The 14,115-nt window shown below is 33.3% G+C and overlaps 1 protein-coding gene across 2 annotated transcripts in view; it reads right to left on the reverse strand.

Moving 5' to 3' along the window:
* Positions 1 to 206: 206 nt before the first annotated feature.
* LOC129759950 (uncharacterized) overlaps positions 207 to 14,115 on the reverse strand; it is an 81,826-nt gene continuing 67,917 nt past the window's right edge. For both annotated transcript variants that reach the window (XM_055757532.1, XM_055757533.1), the window contains one exon: positions 207 to 1,630. Coding sequence is in view for 1 of the 2 variants with exons in the window: in XM_055757533.1 (XP_055613508.1) it covers positions 1,618 to 1,630 (13 nt within the window). In the remaining variant the exon portion in view is untranslated. The remainder of the gene's footprint in view (positions 1,631 to 14,115) is intronic.

Raw genomic sequence — 14,115 nt, forward strand, 5'->3', positions numbered from 1 at the left:
CAACTAATAAAATTTACATGAAAAGTACAAATTTTGCCCTTAATGAAAGTACATATTAAGATTTTGAATTGCTAATTCCAAGATCTATTTTTGGTCAATCTTAACGAGCTCTTTAAAAATATTTTCATAATTTAATATCTTTAAAACCAAATTACTTAAAAAATACAAAATCTGGATTTTTCGGATACTCAAAAGAACACTTAACATGAATTATGTAAAAATACATATATTTGCCATTTTATCTTATCATCCGTATAAAATATTCACATTTGAATAATGTCAAGTTTTATTAAAAATCTTCCGCTTAGATTGTTTAGCTTAAATTTACCCTAACCTTCTACCACAGTTAAAAAAGAGCGTCGCCAAAAACGAAATTTAGATACACAAACAGCAATTGCTTTTATCCACATCAATTCCGATGCTCGATGCCTTTTAAAAAACAAAACTTTATAAATGCATCACTTGGTACCCGTGGTGTGCGCCACCGAAAAATGGTGCTTGCACCTAAGCCTAAAAATGGTTTGTCAACTTTTTTGTAGCTGTCCAATTTCTATGATTTTTTAATGCTCTTGTTTATAGTTGTTGTAGCTAGTAGCTAGATTCTCCAGAAATAAGCTTCCTATGTGATGCTTTCGAGTGATTGTCTTCTTTGCAACTTCCTAGATTGCAGTTTGCCCCACTTAAGTTTTTTTTGTGAGTGATTTTCATTCACTTGAGGGAAGTTATTTAAACGGCTTCAATGACTTAGCGTAAAAGATTGATTCCTGGAAAGGTTTTTCTGTTCTCGTTTAGTGTAGAATAATGAGCATGATTTGAGGGGTATTTTATAGCTATCTTATCACATTGTATACATTCATGAACGAAATAAATTAAGTCTTCTTTTATGCCTTTTTTCTTGTAATGCACTTGTCCCTTAATTCAAGTTGTTACTGATTTGTTGTTGTTGTTATTTTTTATACATTTTTCACAGGATGCAGATCATCTAGATAAGAAATCAAGATCATGCGTATATCAATATTGCCCCAGTTGACCTATCTTCAAAAATCATACAACATTTTCAAAAGTGATTTCCTACGAAATTGTTGAGCATAAGTCCAAATTCTGGATGTCGAGATCATTTGAGGCAACATTATCAAATAGAATTGCAACATTCGGCAAGATTTGGTATGATTAAGTAAAGCTGTAAGAAAAACTTTGAGACTAGATCTTACTGAAAGTATGAGTTTCAACTGATTACAACAACTGCGAATTGTCGTTCCAGCTATGCTTTCATGATTTTTGACATTTTCCAGTTTTTTTTAAATCGTGGGTGCTACACAGAATCAAAGGGGATGTAATGTAGGCGTCTAATCAAAAGAAGAGGAAGTTCCGGCAAACAAACTCCCACCACGAACAACACTGGACTGAAGAACAGGAGCAGGGCAACCCAAATCAGGATCAACCACAGGAAGGGGGCACCGATCACCGAAAGCATCATCATGGTTTTTGTAGGTTTTGTAGATTTTCACCCAGGAATCAGTAGATTTCCAAAATAGGACACGCGTAACTCGATTTGTCAGCTTTTATTGTGTAAAAAAAAATATTGCTCGTTCAGAAGACGGCTCTCGATGCAGTCGCCTAGGAACGCCACCTGAAAGGATAAAGTAAAAATACTTTAAATATTTTCATAATTTCATTTTATAATACGAATATAAAGAGTCAAAGTCCACAATAAGTTCCCTTCAAAATACAGAATTCCAAACCAATCCAATCATCCGAAAAAAAACCAGCACCCGAAACAATTTTTATTGCTGTTTTCATTTAATTTATTTTGCACTCCGTCGCATTGTCAGATGCAATTGCACCATAAATCTCTCACACCAGAAGCATCACTAGATGACCGGGTGCTGTGTTGATGATGAGCAAACGAGCAAAACTTTGGTTCAGATAGCCAGCAGCCAAAAGAGGGGAGTTTTTTGTTTACTTTATTCTCACTAGCGACATATCTCATCGAGCTTTCATGCATCATTTGCCAGCATCAGCCAGCGTGCTAGGGTTTTGTTGTGGAGGTCTTTTGGCGACCGTGAACTTGAGAGCACCCCCAGGGAAGGAGTGTGATAACTTATGGCCGCATGCATGTATGGAGCTAAATCATCTGACGCTTTTCGTGAGCTTTTAATTAAATAATTGCTGAGAGAATTTGTGTTGAGTATCTATTGTATAATCTTGACTTTTATATATAGCTTTGATAGCCAAAAAGAAAAGAAGATTTTAAAAGGAGCCAATGTAATTTTTTTGAACATCGCAAACATGATTTTTAAGGAATTTCAGAAAATCCAAATTGACGAAACAATAAAATTTGAAACATTGCTGTAGCTTAGGTTTATGGAATTAAAATAGAGATAAAAAAACTGTTTTGAGAATTTCTTACAGCGCTCTCATATTGATACTTATCTATATGGCCTAATATATCTACCATGTGAACCTTCATCATAAATAAGCTATTCAGATCCCTTCAAATACCATCATCAAAGGAAGAAACTTCATAAGTGTAGGTGATCTTTAAAAAATAGTTACCATGGAAAAAGTAACGTCACAACCGTCAATTTCCGCGATGCATTTAGCCTAGGATAAATAAAGCTCCTTGACAACGACGCATCGCGGCGCATTCTTTGTTTATGTTTATTTTGCTTTTGCGCCACCTTAGATAATTTGTATCCGTAGACTATTCTTGGGTCTAAGAGCATCTGTATTTGTGGTCCAAACAGCCGGACCCAAATTTCGACTCAAGCAAGCGCACCCGTGTTCTATTATACCAGTTTCATCGCAACATTTTTTAGAACCGGTATAAAGATTGATCCAAAACTGATGAGATTTGGAAACAATTTGACGCAGTTCTAATCCGTTTGACAGTTAATGGAACACGTGTGAGGTTGCCAGTTTTTCCACTGGATTGGATTTCTTTGGATCAATTCTTGTATAAATTAGACCCAAGAATAGACCACGGATACAGGTGCTCTAACTTATACAAGAATTAGACCAAAAAAAAATAGATCCAATCCAGTGATGTCCAGTGAATGTCTGACGGAAGGCGCAAATGTCTGGAAGATACAGACAAAATCTGGAAGGTTGATGTCAGTGCTTGTGTGGTTGAATGGTTATTACTTTAAAAAAAAAATAACAGCAGCAACAAAGCAAGATAAATCAGGCAGACAACATTTCTCGCTTTCATTACGTCGTATAAAACATCTGAAAAATTCTTCATTACGTCGTATAAAATATCTGAAAAATTCTCAGAAACTGCTGCAAAAGTTATCAAAACAATTTTAAAAATTTTATTTTACATAAAGAATATATTGTCGCGCGAGATTTGATCATCGATCAAAAATCGATCATCTTTCAAGAAAAGTGATTGAATGAAACAAAAAACTGAAAGTCGGGTAGCTCCTCACTCAGTTGAGAATCAATTGGAGGAGGAACGCCTCTCTTTCAAATCTTTTTTTTATTCTCGGATTGCAAACCTGTCAACCTTTGGCTAAAAACGAAAAATGCACTGATTTTGAACTTGATGACCTTTTTTGTCGTCAAGTAGAACTTATGCAATTCCGTGATAATTTTCAATAATTCGTAAACAAAATTCGTAGGGAATGCTGAAAATCCGTAGATTTCGAATTTCGAACATTGATCCGTAGAAATCGAGGGATTGCAGAGGAGAGAGAATTCTTTGCATTTGGAATGGTAATGATCAAAATTCCACAACTGCTTAACAAATTGCAACAATTTGCAACAATTAGCACATTTCCACTCTCTCTGAGCACCGGTTTCTCTCATTTTAACTTAAACCTTCTAATTCTCTCTACCAAATTGCCACTAATCACTACAAATTCAATCATTGGCTGCAAAATTTGTTTCATCATTGACGATGATTCTCCGTTTATCTCAGTCCACTGGTACAAATGCTCAAAAACCGTACATCTATGGAGAAATTCGTAAATCTGGCAACGTTGGCTATCAAACATAACACTGAGTGACAGCCAAAAATAGTCTGGGGTTTCTCAGCTGATTTAGACTTATTTTTGTGTCCTGAGTTAGAATATCACATTGATTTTGCTGTATCAGGTCAACTTTTTGAGATACAGCCATATGGCTATATACGCTTCAATATGCTAGTAATAGGGGTTTTGACCTGATTGAACAAAACCATGGTCATTTTCGGACTCAGGGCGTCAATATTAGTCTAATTCAGTTGGAAAACCCTGGACTATTTTCAAAAAATCTTTTTTTGTTACTCAGTGTTATCAATGCTCTAGTAATTTAAGCTGCAGCTCGTATAAAACATCATACATGAGACAGAGCTGAACTTGCTCCGTCCTGACCTGATTGAACAAAACCATGGTCATTTTCGGACTCAGGGTGTCAATATTAGTCTAATTCAGTTGGAAAACCCTGAACTATTTTCAAAAAATCTTTTTTTGTTACTCAGTGTAATCTTTGCCCTGTTGGGAGAGAAACCAACAGACCATTTCGGTTTTTTTCTCGTTGTTGAAAACGTTTCAGTGTCGCTCATAAGAATTGAGTAATTTTCGGAACATTGGATTTCACTTTTCCATTTATGTGAACATAAAATCAAATCATAAGAATCATTTTATTCCCAAAATCATGAAAAAGTTTTCATATAGGTAAATCTTTCTAAATCCATTATCCGATCTGAAAAAAAGGTGAACGTCGAATCGAGTTAGAGCTGCATTCAAGGTTGCCGAAATCACAGAACATCTTTAAATCATAGAATTTTCAGCCAATTTTCATCACAGAATCTGTGTCACAGAACATAGATGAATTAGAAATATTCACAATTTTCACAAACTTTAAAATTTTTGAAACTTTTTTAAAATTTAATTTTTTATGTGAACATAAATTTCGGATTATTATCTTTGGATTGGAAAAATATGATAAAATTGGTAATGTTAATTGATTTTTCTAGAAAAAGATACAATTTGACATGACTTTAGAACAAATTTAATAAAAAAAAAGCATCACAGAAAACTGTCACAGAATTTTGAGTAAAATTACAGATTGTTTAATTAACATTTCGTAACTGTTATACCAGGGCCAAGAAGCTCAGAACAGATTTTGTCTAATTTAGAAGTGCTTGATTCAAATATAAAATAAGTATCAAACTGATTTTGTTCATAGCACAGATGAATAGATGGACAAACTAAGCCTCGGAAAGTGTGTAGAGTCCTAACAACCATTTAAAATCAATGTAATGCTTTTTGGTTGAGCATCTGGTGGCTCCTTAAACACCGGAACTGTCAAAAAGAAAATTAAGCTTAAACAAAAACAAAGATCTAGTCAGTTTTAAACGGGTTGTATGAGGTAATTGTTACAGTATTTTTTTACTGAGATACTTGACGACATTCGATAAAATTACTGATTGAGTTTCGAGACACATTTACGATTTGGCAAATCATAAATAATTGTCTTAAATTTGTTCTCTATTTCTTCGAACTTGCTTGAAAAACTAAATGATGTACAATAAGAAACTCAGAAGTCACACATGAAAGAGAATTAGTACTGCTACGAGGGATTGTTCGTCTTCAATGTTCCTATTTGATTTTACATTACTCTGATGTTCCTGCAATTGTCGAAAATTTGATATTGTACAATGTATTAAAGAATACAGGTTTATTTATTTATGAATTTATAAACGATTACGCCTTTAAGAAAAATTGTAACTCTAAAAAGAGCTATCTGTGAACAGTGCCATCTATTGCGCCGTTGAAAAGTTACAAATCAAGCAATAGATTACACTATTTTTCGTCAATTTTATCAGCTTCTTTAGAAGAAAGCTATTGAAACATAAGACAAACGTAACCTTCAGTTTTTTGTTCGAGCTTGGTTACATCTTTTAAGTATTTTAAGTTAATTTCAAATTAAAATTCAAATATCCAAAAAATTACAAGACAAAGAACCAACTTTTGGAAGATGCAAGTTATTTCACATTTTATATTCTTGATTTTATTAAATTTTTCGATAAAAAAATACTTGATTCATAGGTTTTATGCAATAATATAGTATGAAATGTGGTTGCATACAAGCTTTCGTGCAATTTATACCAATTTATTTGTTTTTCTCATTATTTTTTTTTGTCCAGTTATATATTTGAAACATTAGATCTCACAAAACCAGTTTTACATCAACAAGTAGCATTTTCGTGAGACGAAAAAAAATGTGATATTTTTTAAGTAAAAAGATACTTGATCCTTTATTCAAGGATACTTGATTCTGACTTCAGAGTGCCCTGACCCTAGGCTTAAATTTTTCAAAATCCAATGATGAGAGGTCCTTAGACGATTCGTTGCCATACTAGTTCGCGTTTCACAGTTTGTAAGTAACAGGCAAAGTGAATTCCATAAGTTTGTATACTACCCTATAGCCATTGCATACTTTTAGGCGCAACTTTCTAGATTTACATTGGACAAATATTAGTATTAGATAAATATTAGTAATTTCTTGATAATCAATATTCACGACCCATTTAGAAGAAAAATACCTCTTTTTCGACTCTAGGGATTTATTATACTTATAACATACATTTTAGAAAAAAAAATTCTTAATAAATTAACAGTTTACTGTTGCCTTAAAAATATGAAATTATGAAGTTTTTGTTATACTCTATTGAGTGACATATTGGAATAAATATTTTAATTATAATTTTCTCATGTGGGAAACATTTCAACGTGATACAGAAAGATCTTCAAATGACATTTTGAAAAGTATTTCAAACATAGTTCAATAACTCGAAAATTATTTTTTTTAAATTTGTTGAAATAAAAGCATTGTTATTTTGTTTTAATTGGCATATTTTTCTAAAACATTTGATATTTGTAAGACATTCCGTTTTCGAGATATTGCGATGGAATCTAGTATCCTCATTCTTCCCTAATTGTTTCAAATCTGCGATTAAGAACCCGTTTTTGTTTGCTTCATGAGTTTTTAGTCACGTCGAAATTATTATTTATTTTATCGACCGTGATAGATATTTTATGAATGTTTTTGAATATTTTTCGGTCTAGGGATTCAGTCAGACAACTTAGTTATAATCGTTTGAAAAGTATGTTGAAATTGAAGTGCAACCATAGAATGTTGCAGGAAAATTTTTTTCCGATAAAACCAAAAAGTAGAGAACACTGGAATGCTAAACGTTGGAACGTTGACAATAACATCGGACAAATAATTCGCTTGAAGAAGACCACCAAAAATGTTCGAAACGTCGGGCATTTAAAAAAAACTAAGTTGTTTAATTTAATCCCTAGACAAGTGATCGGCAACCTTTTGAGTCGGAAGAGCCAAAAACTTCAAATTTTCAAAATTTTAGAGTTTGAAAGAGCCACATTAAAGATTAATTGTACTTGTTTTTAATACAAACAAATCAAAATATATGAATGATCAAAGAACATTAGGTTTACAAAAATTACTTTAAAACCATTAGAGTTTTTTTCTAACTCCTTTATTTTTCTTCTGAAATCGGTTTCTGATAACCATTAAGTACATCGATATTCTTCTGGATCGTCATCTTTTCTAACATGGTTTGATTGTATATCAATTTCAATACGTTTGCAAATATCGAGTCAAGAAAATTTTGAATCCATATTAAGTATAAATGAATACTAAGCATAATGTTAAAGTGAAAGATTTGAACATATTTACAAAAGCAGATTATTTATAATTTTTTCGGCAGAGAAAAGCTTTTAAAATAACAAAGTAAAGGGAAATAAATTTTCTTAAAATTATCAAGCTTTTCAAAGATTTAGCTAATCCTTTCCAAAATCCACAAGTATGAGGTAAAATTTATGCATCCGAAAATATTATTTTTAAAAATTTATGCTCCAGACAACTAGTAAAACTGTCAAAATTCATGTCATCAAGCGATCATGTCTTCAGAATTTATGTATCTGGAAAATTCTAAAATCTCATTTTATGTCACTTCTGATTCTTCAGTACTGTTAGTCGAATTGAATGAAAAATGAAATTAGATACATTGTATATTATTCATCAATGCTTGCTAAAGCTGCTGCCACTTGACAAGTTAAATCTATTATAATGTGATTTTGCAGCCTTCATAAAAATTCGTGACAAATTATAAAAAAAAACAGTTTATTTTAGGATAAAATTTTTACTTTGCAAAATCAGTTCAAGGATATTTTAAAGTTTCAAACAAAACTTATAAAAATAAATCAACGATGATAAACTCTTATTCGAAAAAGAAAAAAAAATATTCCCGTTACTGAAACTTCGTTTAAAATTTGTGTGCCTTTGGTAAATATTGGATGCACGCATCACAATTAAAATTTTGAATGTGTTCAAAGACTCAAAGGTTTACATTTTTTTCGATACATAGAATTTAATTATAAAAAATGGCTTTGTAATTGTATTTAGCCTGTGATTTTCAAATAGATTTTCAGATTTGAAATTTTCATTCATTCTAGCATTGAGTTTGAAAAGCTGTCCAGCTTTAATTTGTAATGCTCAATTCTTAGATTTGGAATTATGAATTTGAACTTTTTGTGTCTATTCATTTTTTCTTATCTAAGTTTGTGGCATATCGGCAAATTGAAAATCTAATTAGAGAGCAATTATGATAGACATGAAAATTGATAGGTGGAAAGGTCAAAGCTAGAGCGCTTTGGGTAGAAGAAACGAATAGATGGTGAAACTGTGAGCTTAGGGCATTGTTTTTATCGACAGCATGAAACTACTTGTGTGATTCTTTACCGCGCACCTGCTGGCTGTTTGTAGTAAGTGACGAAGAAGCCACATTGCTACCCACAACCAGCCCAGATGGGTCGAACACATGATATTGCGTCCGACCGGGCAAAAAATCACACAAGCAGCGCTCACAAGTGCTGTTTTGATTGCTGAACCAATTCTATCGATGCGTGCTACTTGTTCAGGTACATCAGATGGTTGCTACTTATTGTTTTTCGCATATTATCCATCCGCTGCCTTACTTTTTCGCCAAGTGCCTCGTGTTGAATCGTGTTGGTATTTGTTTTCCCATTTCCCCCCTTCTTTTTTAGCCATTTGATTTTGTTATCTTATTTTGATCGCCGCTGGGATATATTCTTATCTAAGTTTGTGGCATATCGGCAAATTGAAAATCTAATTAGAGAGCAATTATGATAGACATGAAAATTGATAGGTGGAAAGGTCAAAGCTAGAGCGCTTTGGGTAGAAGGATAATATGCGAAAAACAATAAGTAGCAACCATCTGATGTACCTGAACAAGTAGCACGCATCGATAGAATTGGTTCAGCAATCAAAACAGCACTTGTGAGCGCTGCTTGTGTGATTTTTTGCCCGGTCGGACGCAATATCATGTGTTCGACCCATCTGGGCTGGTTGTGGGTAGCAATGTGGCTTCTTCGTCACTTACTACAAACAGCCAGCAGGTGCGCGGTAAAGAATCACACAAGTAGTTTCATGCTGTCGATAAAAACAATGCCCTAAGCTCACAGTTTCACCATCTATTCGTTTCTTCTACCCAAAGCGCTCTAGCTTTGACCTTTCCACCTATCAATTTTCATGTCTATCATAATTGCTCTCTAATTAGATTTTCAATTTGCCGATATGCCACAAACTTAGATAAGAATATATCCCAGCGGCGATCAAAATAAGATAACACTATTCATTTTTTGTAACCCTTTATATATTAAGTAGGCTTTCTAGAATTTTTCTGAGGCCGGCAAATATGGGATTTCACACTCAAAACCGGGTAAAATCCCGGTAAATCCAGCCAAAATCTAGGTGTTTTTCATTAAAAAAAACAAGAAAAAAGCTGGAAAATAAACACACGAAAAATGACTTTTACCAAGGCACACCAGCAGCAAACTTTATCTTGCAATTTCGAAAAATTGCATGCGAATTTATTTCGCTATTACAAGTTGAACATAAGGAATTTCGTCCGAACCGACCCTATTTTTTTTCTATGAAAATTTGGGTAAGCCCTGAAAACCGGGCAATCTGGAATGCTATTGAGGTATCAATATGCAGGCACATTAAAATTATAGTAATTTATTCAGATAAATATGATAGGATTGAGGTGCTTTTTCCAATATTTTAATGTTTTACGCGTCAAAGTTGTAAATATTTTTCAAAATGGACGATTGATTCTTAAGGAAAAAAGATTTGAAAATTTCAACTGATTAGTTGGCCTGCCTTCGACCAGACCGAACTGAGCGCCATGAGAAAATTTAAAAACAACAGAAACTAAATCTCGAGTAATACATATCTTAGATCGCAAAACTGAATACCATTGACTAAAATGAATTCCTTGAATTATACACTATTCATTCTAGCTCATAAACATCTAAGATTTTGTGCCTAGATAAAAATATTTGCACATAAAGTTCAAGTGTCTCGAAAAATGCTGATGGCGTTCAGTTCGGTCTGGTCGAATCCCGACCAGTTGTGAAAGAAAGCAAATAAGTGATTACAAGTGCTTAAAATATAAAATTTGACGAGGGTTACATTTTTAAATAACAAAACAGAGGCTATCTAAGAACTACTTTTTTGTGAATGATAAACTATGATTTCCTTGCTAGCAACAGCTTAACTTTTGTGTTCGATTGATTCAAAAACATATAATCGTTTTGGAAATATATTTTTTTTTAATTTGATTTTAGTTTTTGTTGTTTGAAAACAACAGTTGTTCTATGCATTTACGGTTAATAACAAATTAAAACTTGATCTCTATGTTGATGCTTCAAAACAGTAAAAAAAATGTAAAATTAGGCTTTAAAAAATGCTATTTTGCAATTTGTTTCTTTCCGCTTGTTCCTACAGCGGATATCATTTTAAACTATACTCTTCTTGACTTATGAAAATCTGTGTGCCAGGTCAAATTAATGTTTTATTAAAATGGTATCCCTCTCTAAGTAGAACTACCATAAAAACATTTATCGTATCTATTTAACGCCTCATTCCACATTTGCTTGATAAGTTCTCGAGTAACGGTACTCAAAACATTGCACACTGGGGATTTTCGATAAAAAAAAGGTTCATATCTATTCCGTTTTCAAGCATACCGCTCGGTGTTAATTCTTATAAACCGTCATTTCTTATGTTGAAAAAATGCTAGAAATTGAATTAACTAAACCATTTTTAGATCAGATTGCTTTGAAAACCCGATTCCACCTAATTTTCCGACGTTTTTCATGAATAGCTGCATAATGTGCTATTTGGTTTTCGGATGTTCAGGAATGAACAATTTACGGTTCAGAAAATCTTGATAAGACAAGAAAAAGTTACTTTGAGGTCAAGAAAATCTACCGCGGGAGAAATAATTATAGATAAAAGAAGTTGTGATATTTCGAAAAAAAAGAGTTGCAAAAAGGCTAGCTTTACATTTTTTCCAATCTTTTATTTGAAATGACCAAGGCTATTTAATCTTTCAAAAAAAAAATACATCTAAGCCATCATTACCAAAATAAATGTTAAAGAAACAGGTTGCATCTTGCCATTGTAAAACTTTAAAGTATTCATAATTAAGTTAAAAAAAACACTGTGTGCTTCTTTTTCACATTTTTTTTTGCATAAATTATAATATCAATTTTGTGTTAAACTCAATTGAACCAAATCACTTTTATTTATTTTTTTTCTGAATTTGAAGGGGCTAAGTTTAAGCAAACCGTTAAATTTTCGTAAATAACGCTTTGAGAACATTTTCCTTTTGTTATATAAGTTCCGTTTTTTTGTAGAATTCGGATTGTATTGCTTTCGATGAATACTTTTAAAACACGAACATTCCTTGGAGTTCGTGAAAAATTTAAATCGAAGCATTTTCAGTAAAAAAAAACAATTCCATTGTATAGGCGTCTTTCCATGTGCATACTACGAGACCATCAATCAGCATCAAACGGAACTCATGCTCTGGATTCAATCAATACCCGGGATAATCCAACAAATTGAATGCTTGAAATGATAGGATTCTCATTACCGTTCCTTGGGTAAAAATTCCATCCTGCAACGTCATGGTTACGCAGAAATACCTACTTGCTGCATTCAGTTCCAGTTCATCATCGGAGAACCTTTTTCCCATCGGTAAATATCGTCTGTTCTATATACGGCGGTCCTCCATTGGGATTAAATTGGGTTGAACATTGGGATTGACTGAACCGTTTTGGATATGATCAATTTAAATATTTGAGCTAGTTTTTTTTAATTTCAAACTCTCTACTTAAAATAAACGACAACATTTCCGTGGCAAAAAAGATTTGTTTGTTTTCATATCTGGTTTGTTTCTTATTTTTAAACTAACAAAAACAGAGTCAAGAATATTTTTTGTGGAGAAACAGCTATAATTAAGTACTGAACTGATAAACTCCTGACAACGCTATCTTAAGCAGTAAAAGCAAAGTTATGGCGACCATTCACTGCGCTTTAAGCATCAACTCAACAGAGGCAAAAAAAGGCAAACTAGTTTAATGAGCTTTGTGTCACTTTTGGAATTTTATTGCCCCAAAATCAGCCACTAGGAAACAGATCCATTCAACCGGTTCTGGTCATTTGGGATCTATTCAGTAGATTAGCTTTTGCTTCCGGCAGCCAGGCAATGGACACTCGAAAAGAATGGCACTGTGCCTCCGATCGATTTAGTCACGAGTTAAGGAACCACAATCACAATCACAATCAGGCTGATCTCATAAATAATTCATGGCTTGTGGGGGCGCTGGTGGATTTGCAGCATTCCATTCGCTTCGGGTCTCTTTCGCTTAATGATTGAACCTTTCCAGAGTAAAACGACCTGAGCCAGCTCAACTCAACGTATGAAAAAAGGAGCTGCCTTGCGATGGCTGTAAATTGGCACCGGTAATCGATACCCACCAATCGATTGTCGGAAAAACTTACGCATCCACCCATCCAGCCTCGGTGGAGCTATTTTCGAATTTTCCAGATGGATAATTTGTACGTGTTCCGTAATGGGAAAAGCGGGCCGCCTGGAATGGAACGATAAGCGTCGAACAGTAAAGGAAAGTGTGCCGTTTGGCACGTTTACTTTCACATGGGAGGGATTCAGATAAAAAAAATATGATTCACGTAACGGGTGTAGCGTAAATACTTCCTTACAATGTCCAATGTGGAATCAAATCCTAGATTTTAGTTTGATGAATTATCCTAAAGGATATTTTCATCTAACACATTTTTGTTAACATAGATTTTTTTAAATCCTAAAATCTGTTTATCGAGAAAAACAGTCCCTATAAAGCGTGTTAGTATTCAAAAACCCATTTTCTCAAAATTGAATTCTGTTGTTTTCCACCTAAAACACGAGAAACTATCATGAATTGCGTCAATTCAAACATTTCCTTAACAGGAGCTCTGTTCGTTAACGCAATTGTATTCGGTGGAGGGTGTTTGGTTAAAAAATATGCATGTTGATATGCTGATTCTTCCATGTATGCTTTCTTAGCACCAATATTTACCGTAGCTCGGGGCGTAGAGGATAGCATTCAAGTCCTCTAAGCCCATGGTCATGAGATCGAATTCCAGTCACGGTATACGTAGAGTGGTAGAAATTACTATAAGCGCACACACACTTTTGAAGTTTATCCTAATCAGAAATTGAATATCACCAGAAAAATGAGACCATTTGAAAGATCTTTCAAAATTACACTAATAACACATCTAATTTTTCTTTCCTCCTTAGCCGAATACTGACTAACACATATTTTTGGGATGGTAGTTCCTATTAGCCCACTTCTTGTTTAATTAAAAAAAACATCGAAATTCATGATTAAAAAAACAAAAACTGTTAATTAGAATGACTGGTTGGGGTACCGTAATCCAGGGTAAGATTGATCACATTTTTAAATATTTTTCGATTATTTTTTCTGTCAAGGAGAATGTGCATGTTTCATATTTTTAAAATAAAAACTGGACTCCTATGAACGTAAAACATGGTTACAGAAATGTATTAGACCACTTCAAATTTGATTTTAAAATTTATTTAGTCTCTGTTTAAAATTTGATGCTTTGGGGTAACATTGATCAGTCTCTGTTTTAGGGGTTTTAAAGAGTTTTTTTTTATTATAAAGGATACAAAACACCTTCATAATATTAACAAATGCTTGTTTA

Source organism: Uranotaenia lowii, unplaced genomic scaffold (genome assembly GCF_029784155.1).
Source record: "Uranotaenia lowii strain MFRU-FL unplaced genomic scaffold, ASM2978415v1 HiC_scaffold_34, whole genome shotgun sequence".
NCBI lineage: Eukaryota > Metazoa > Arthropoda > Insecta > Diptera > Culicidae > Uranotaenia > Uranotaenia lowii.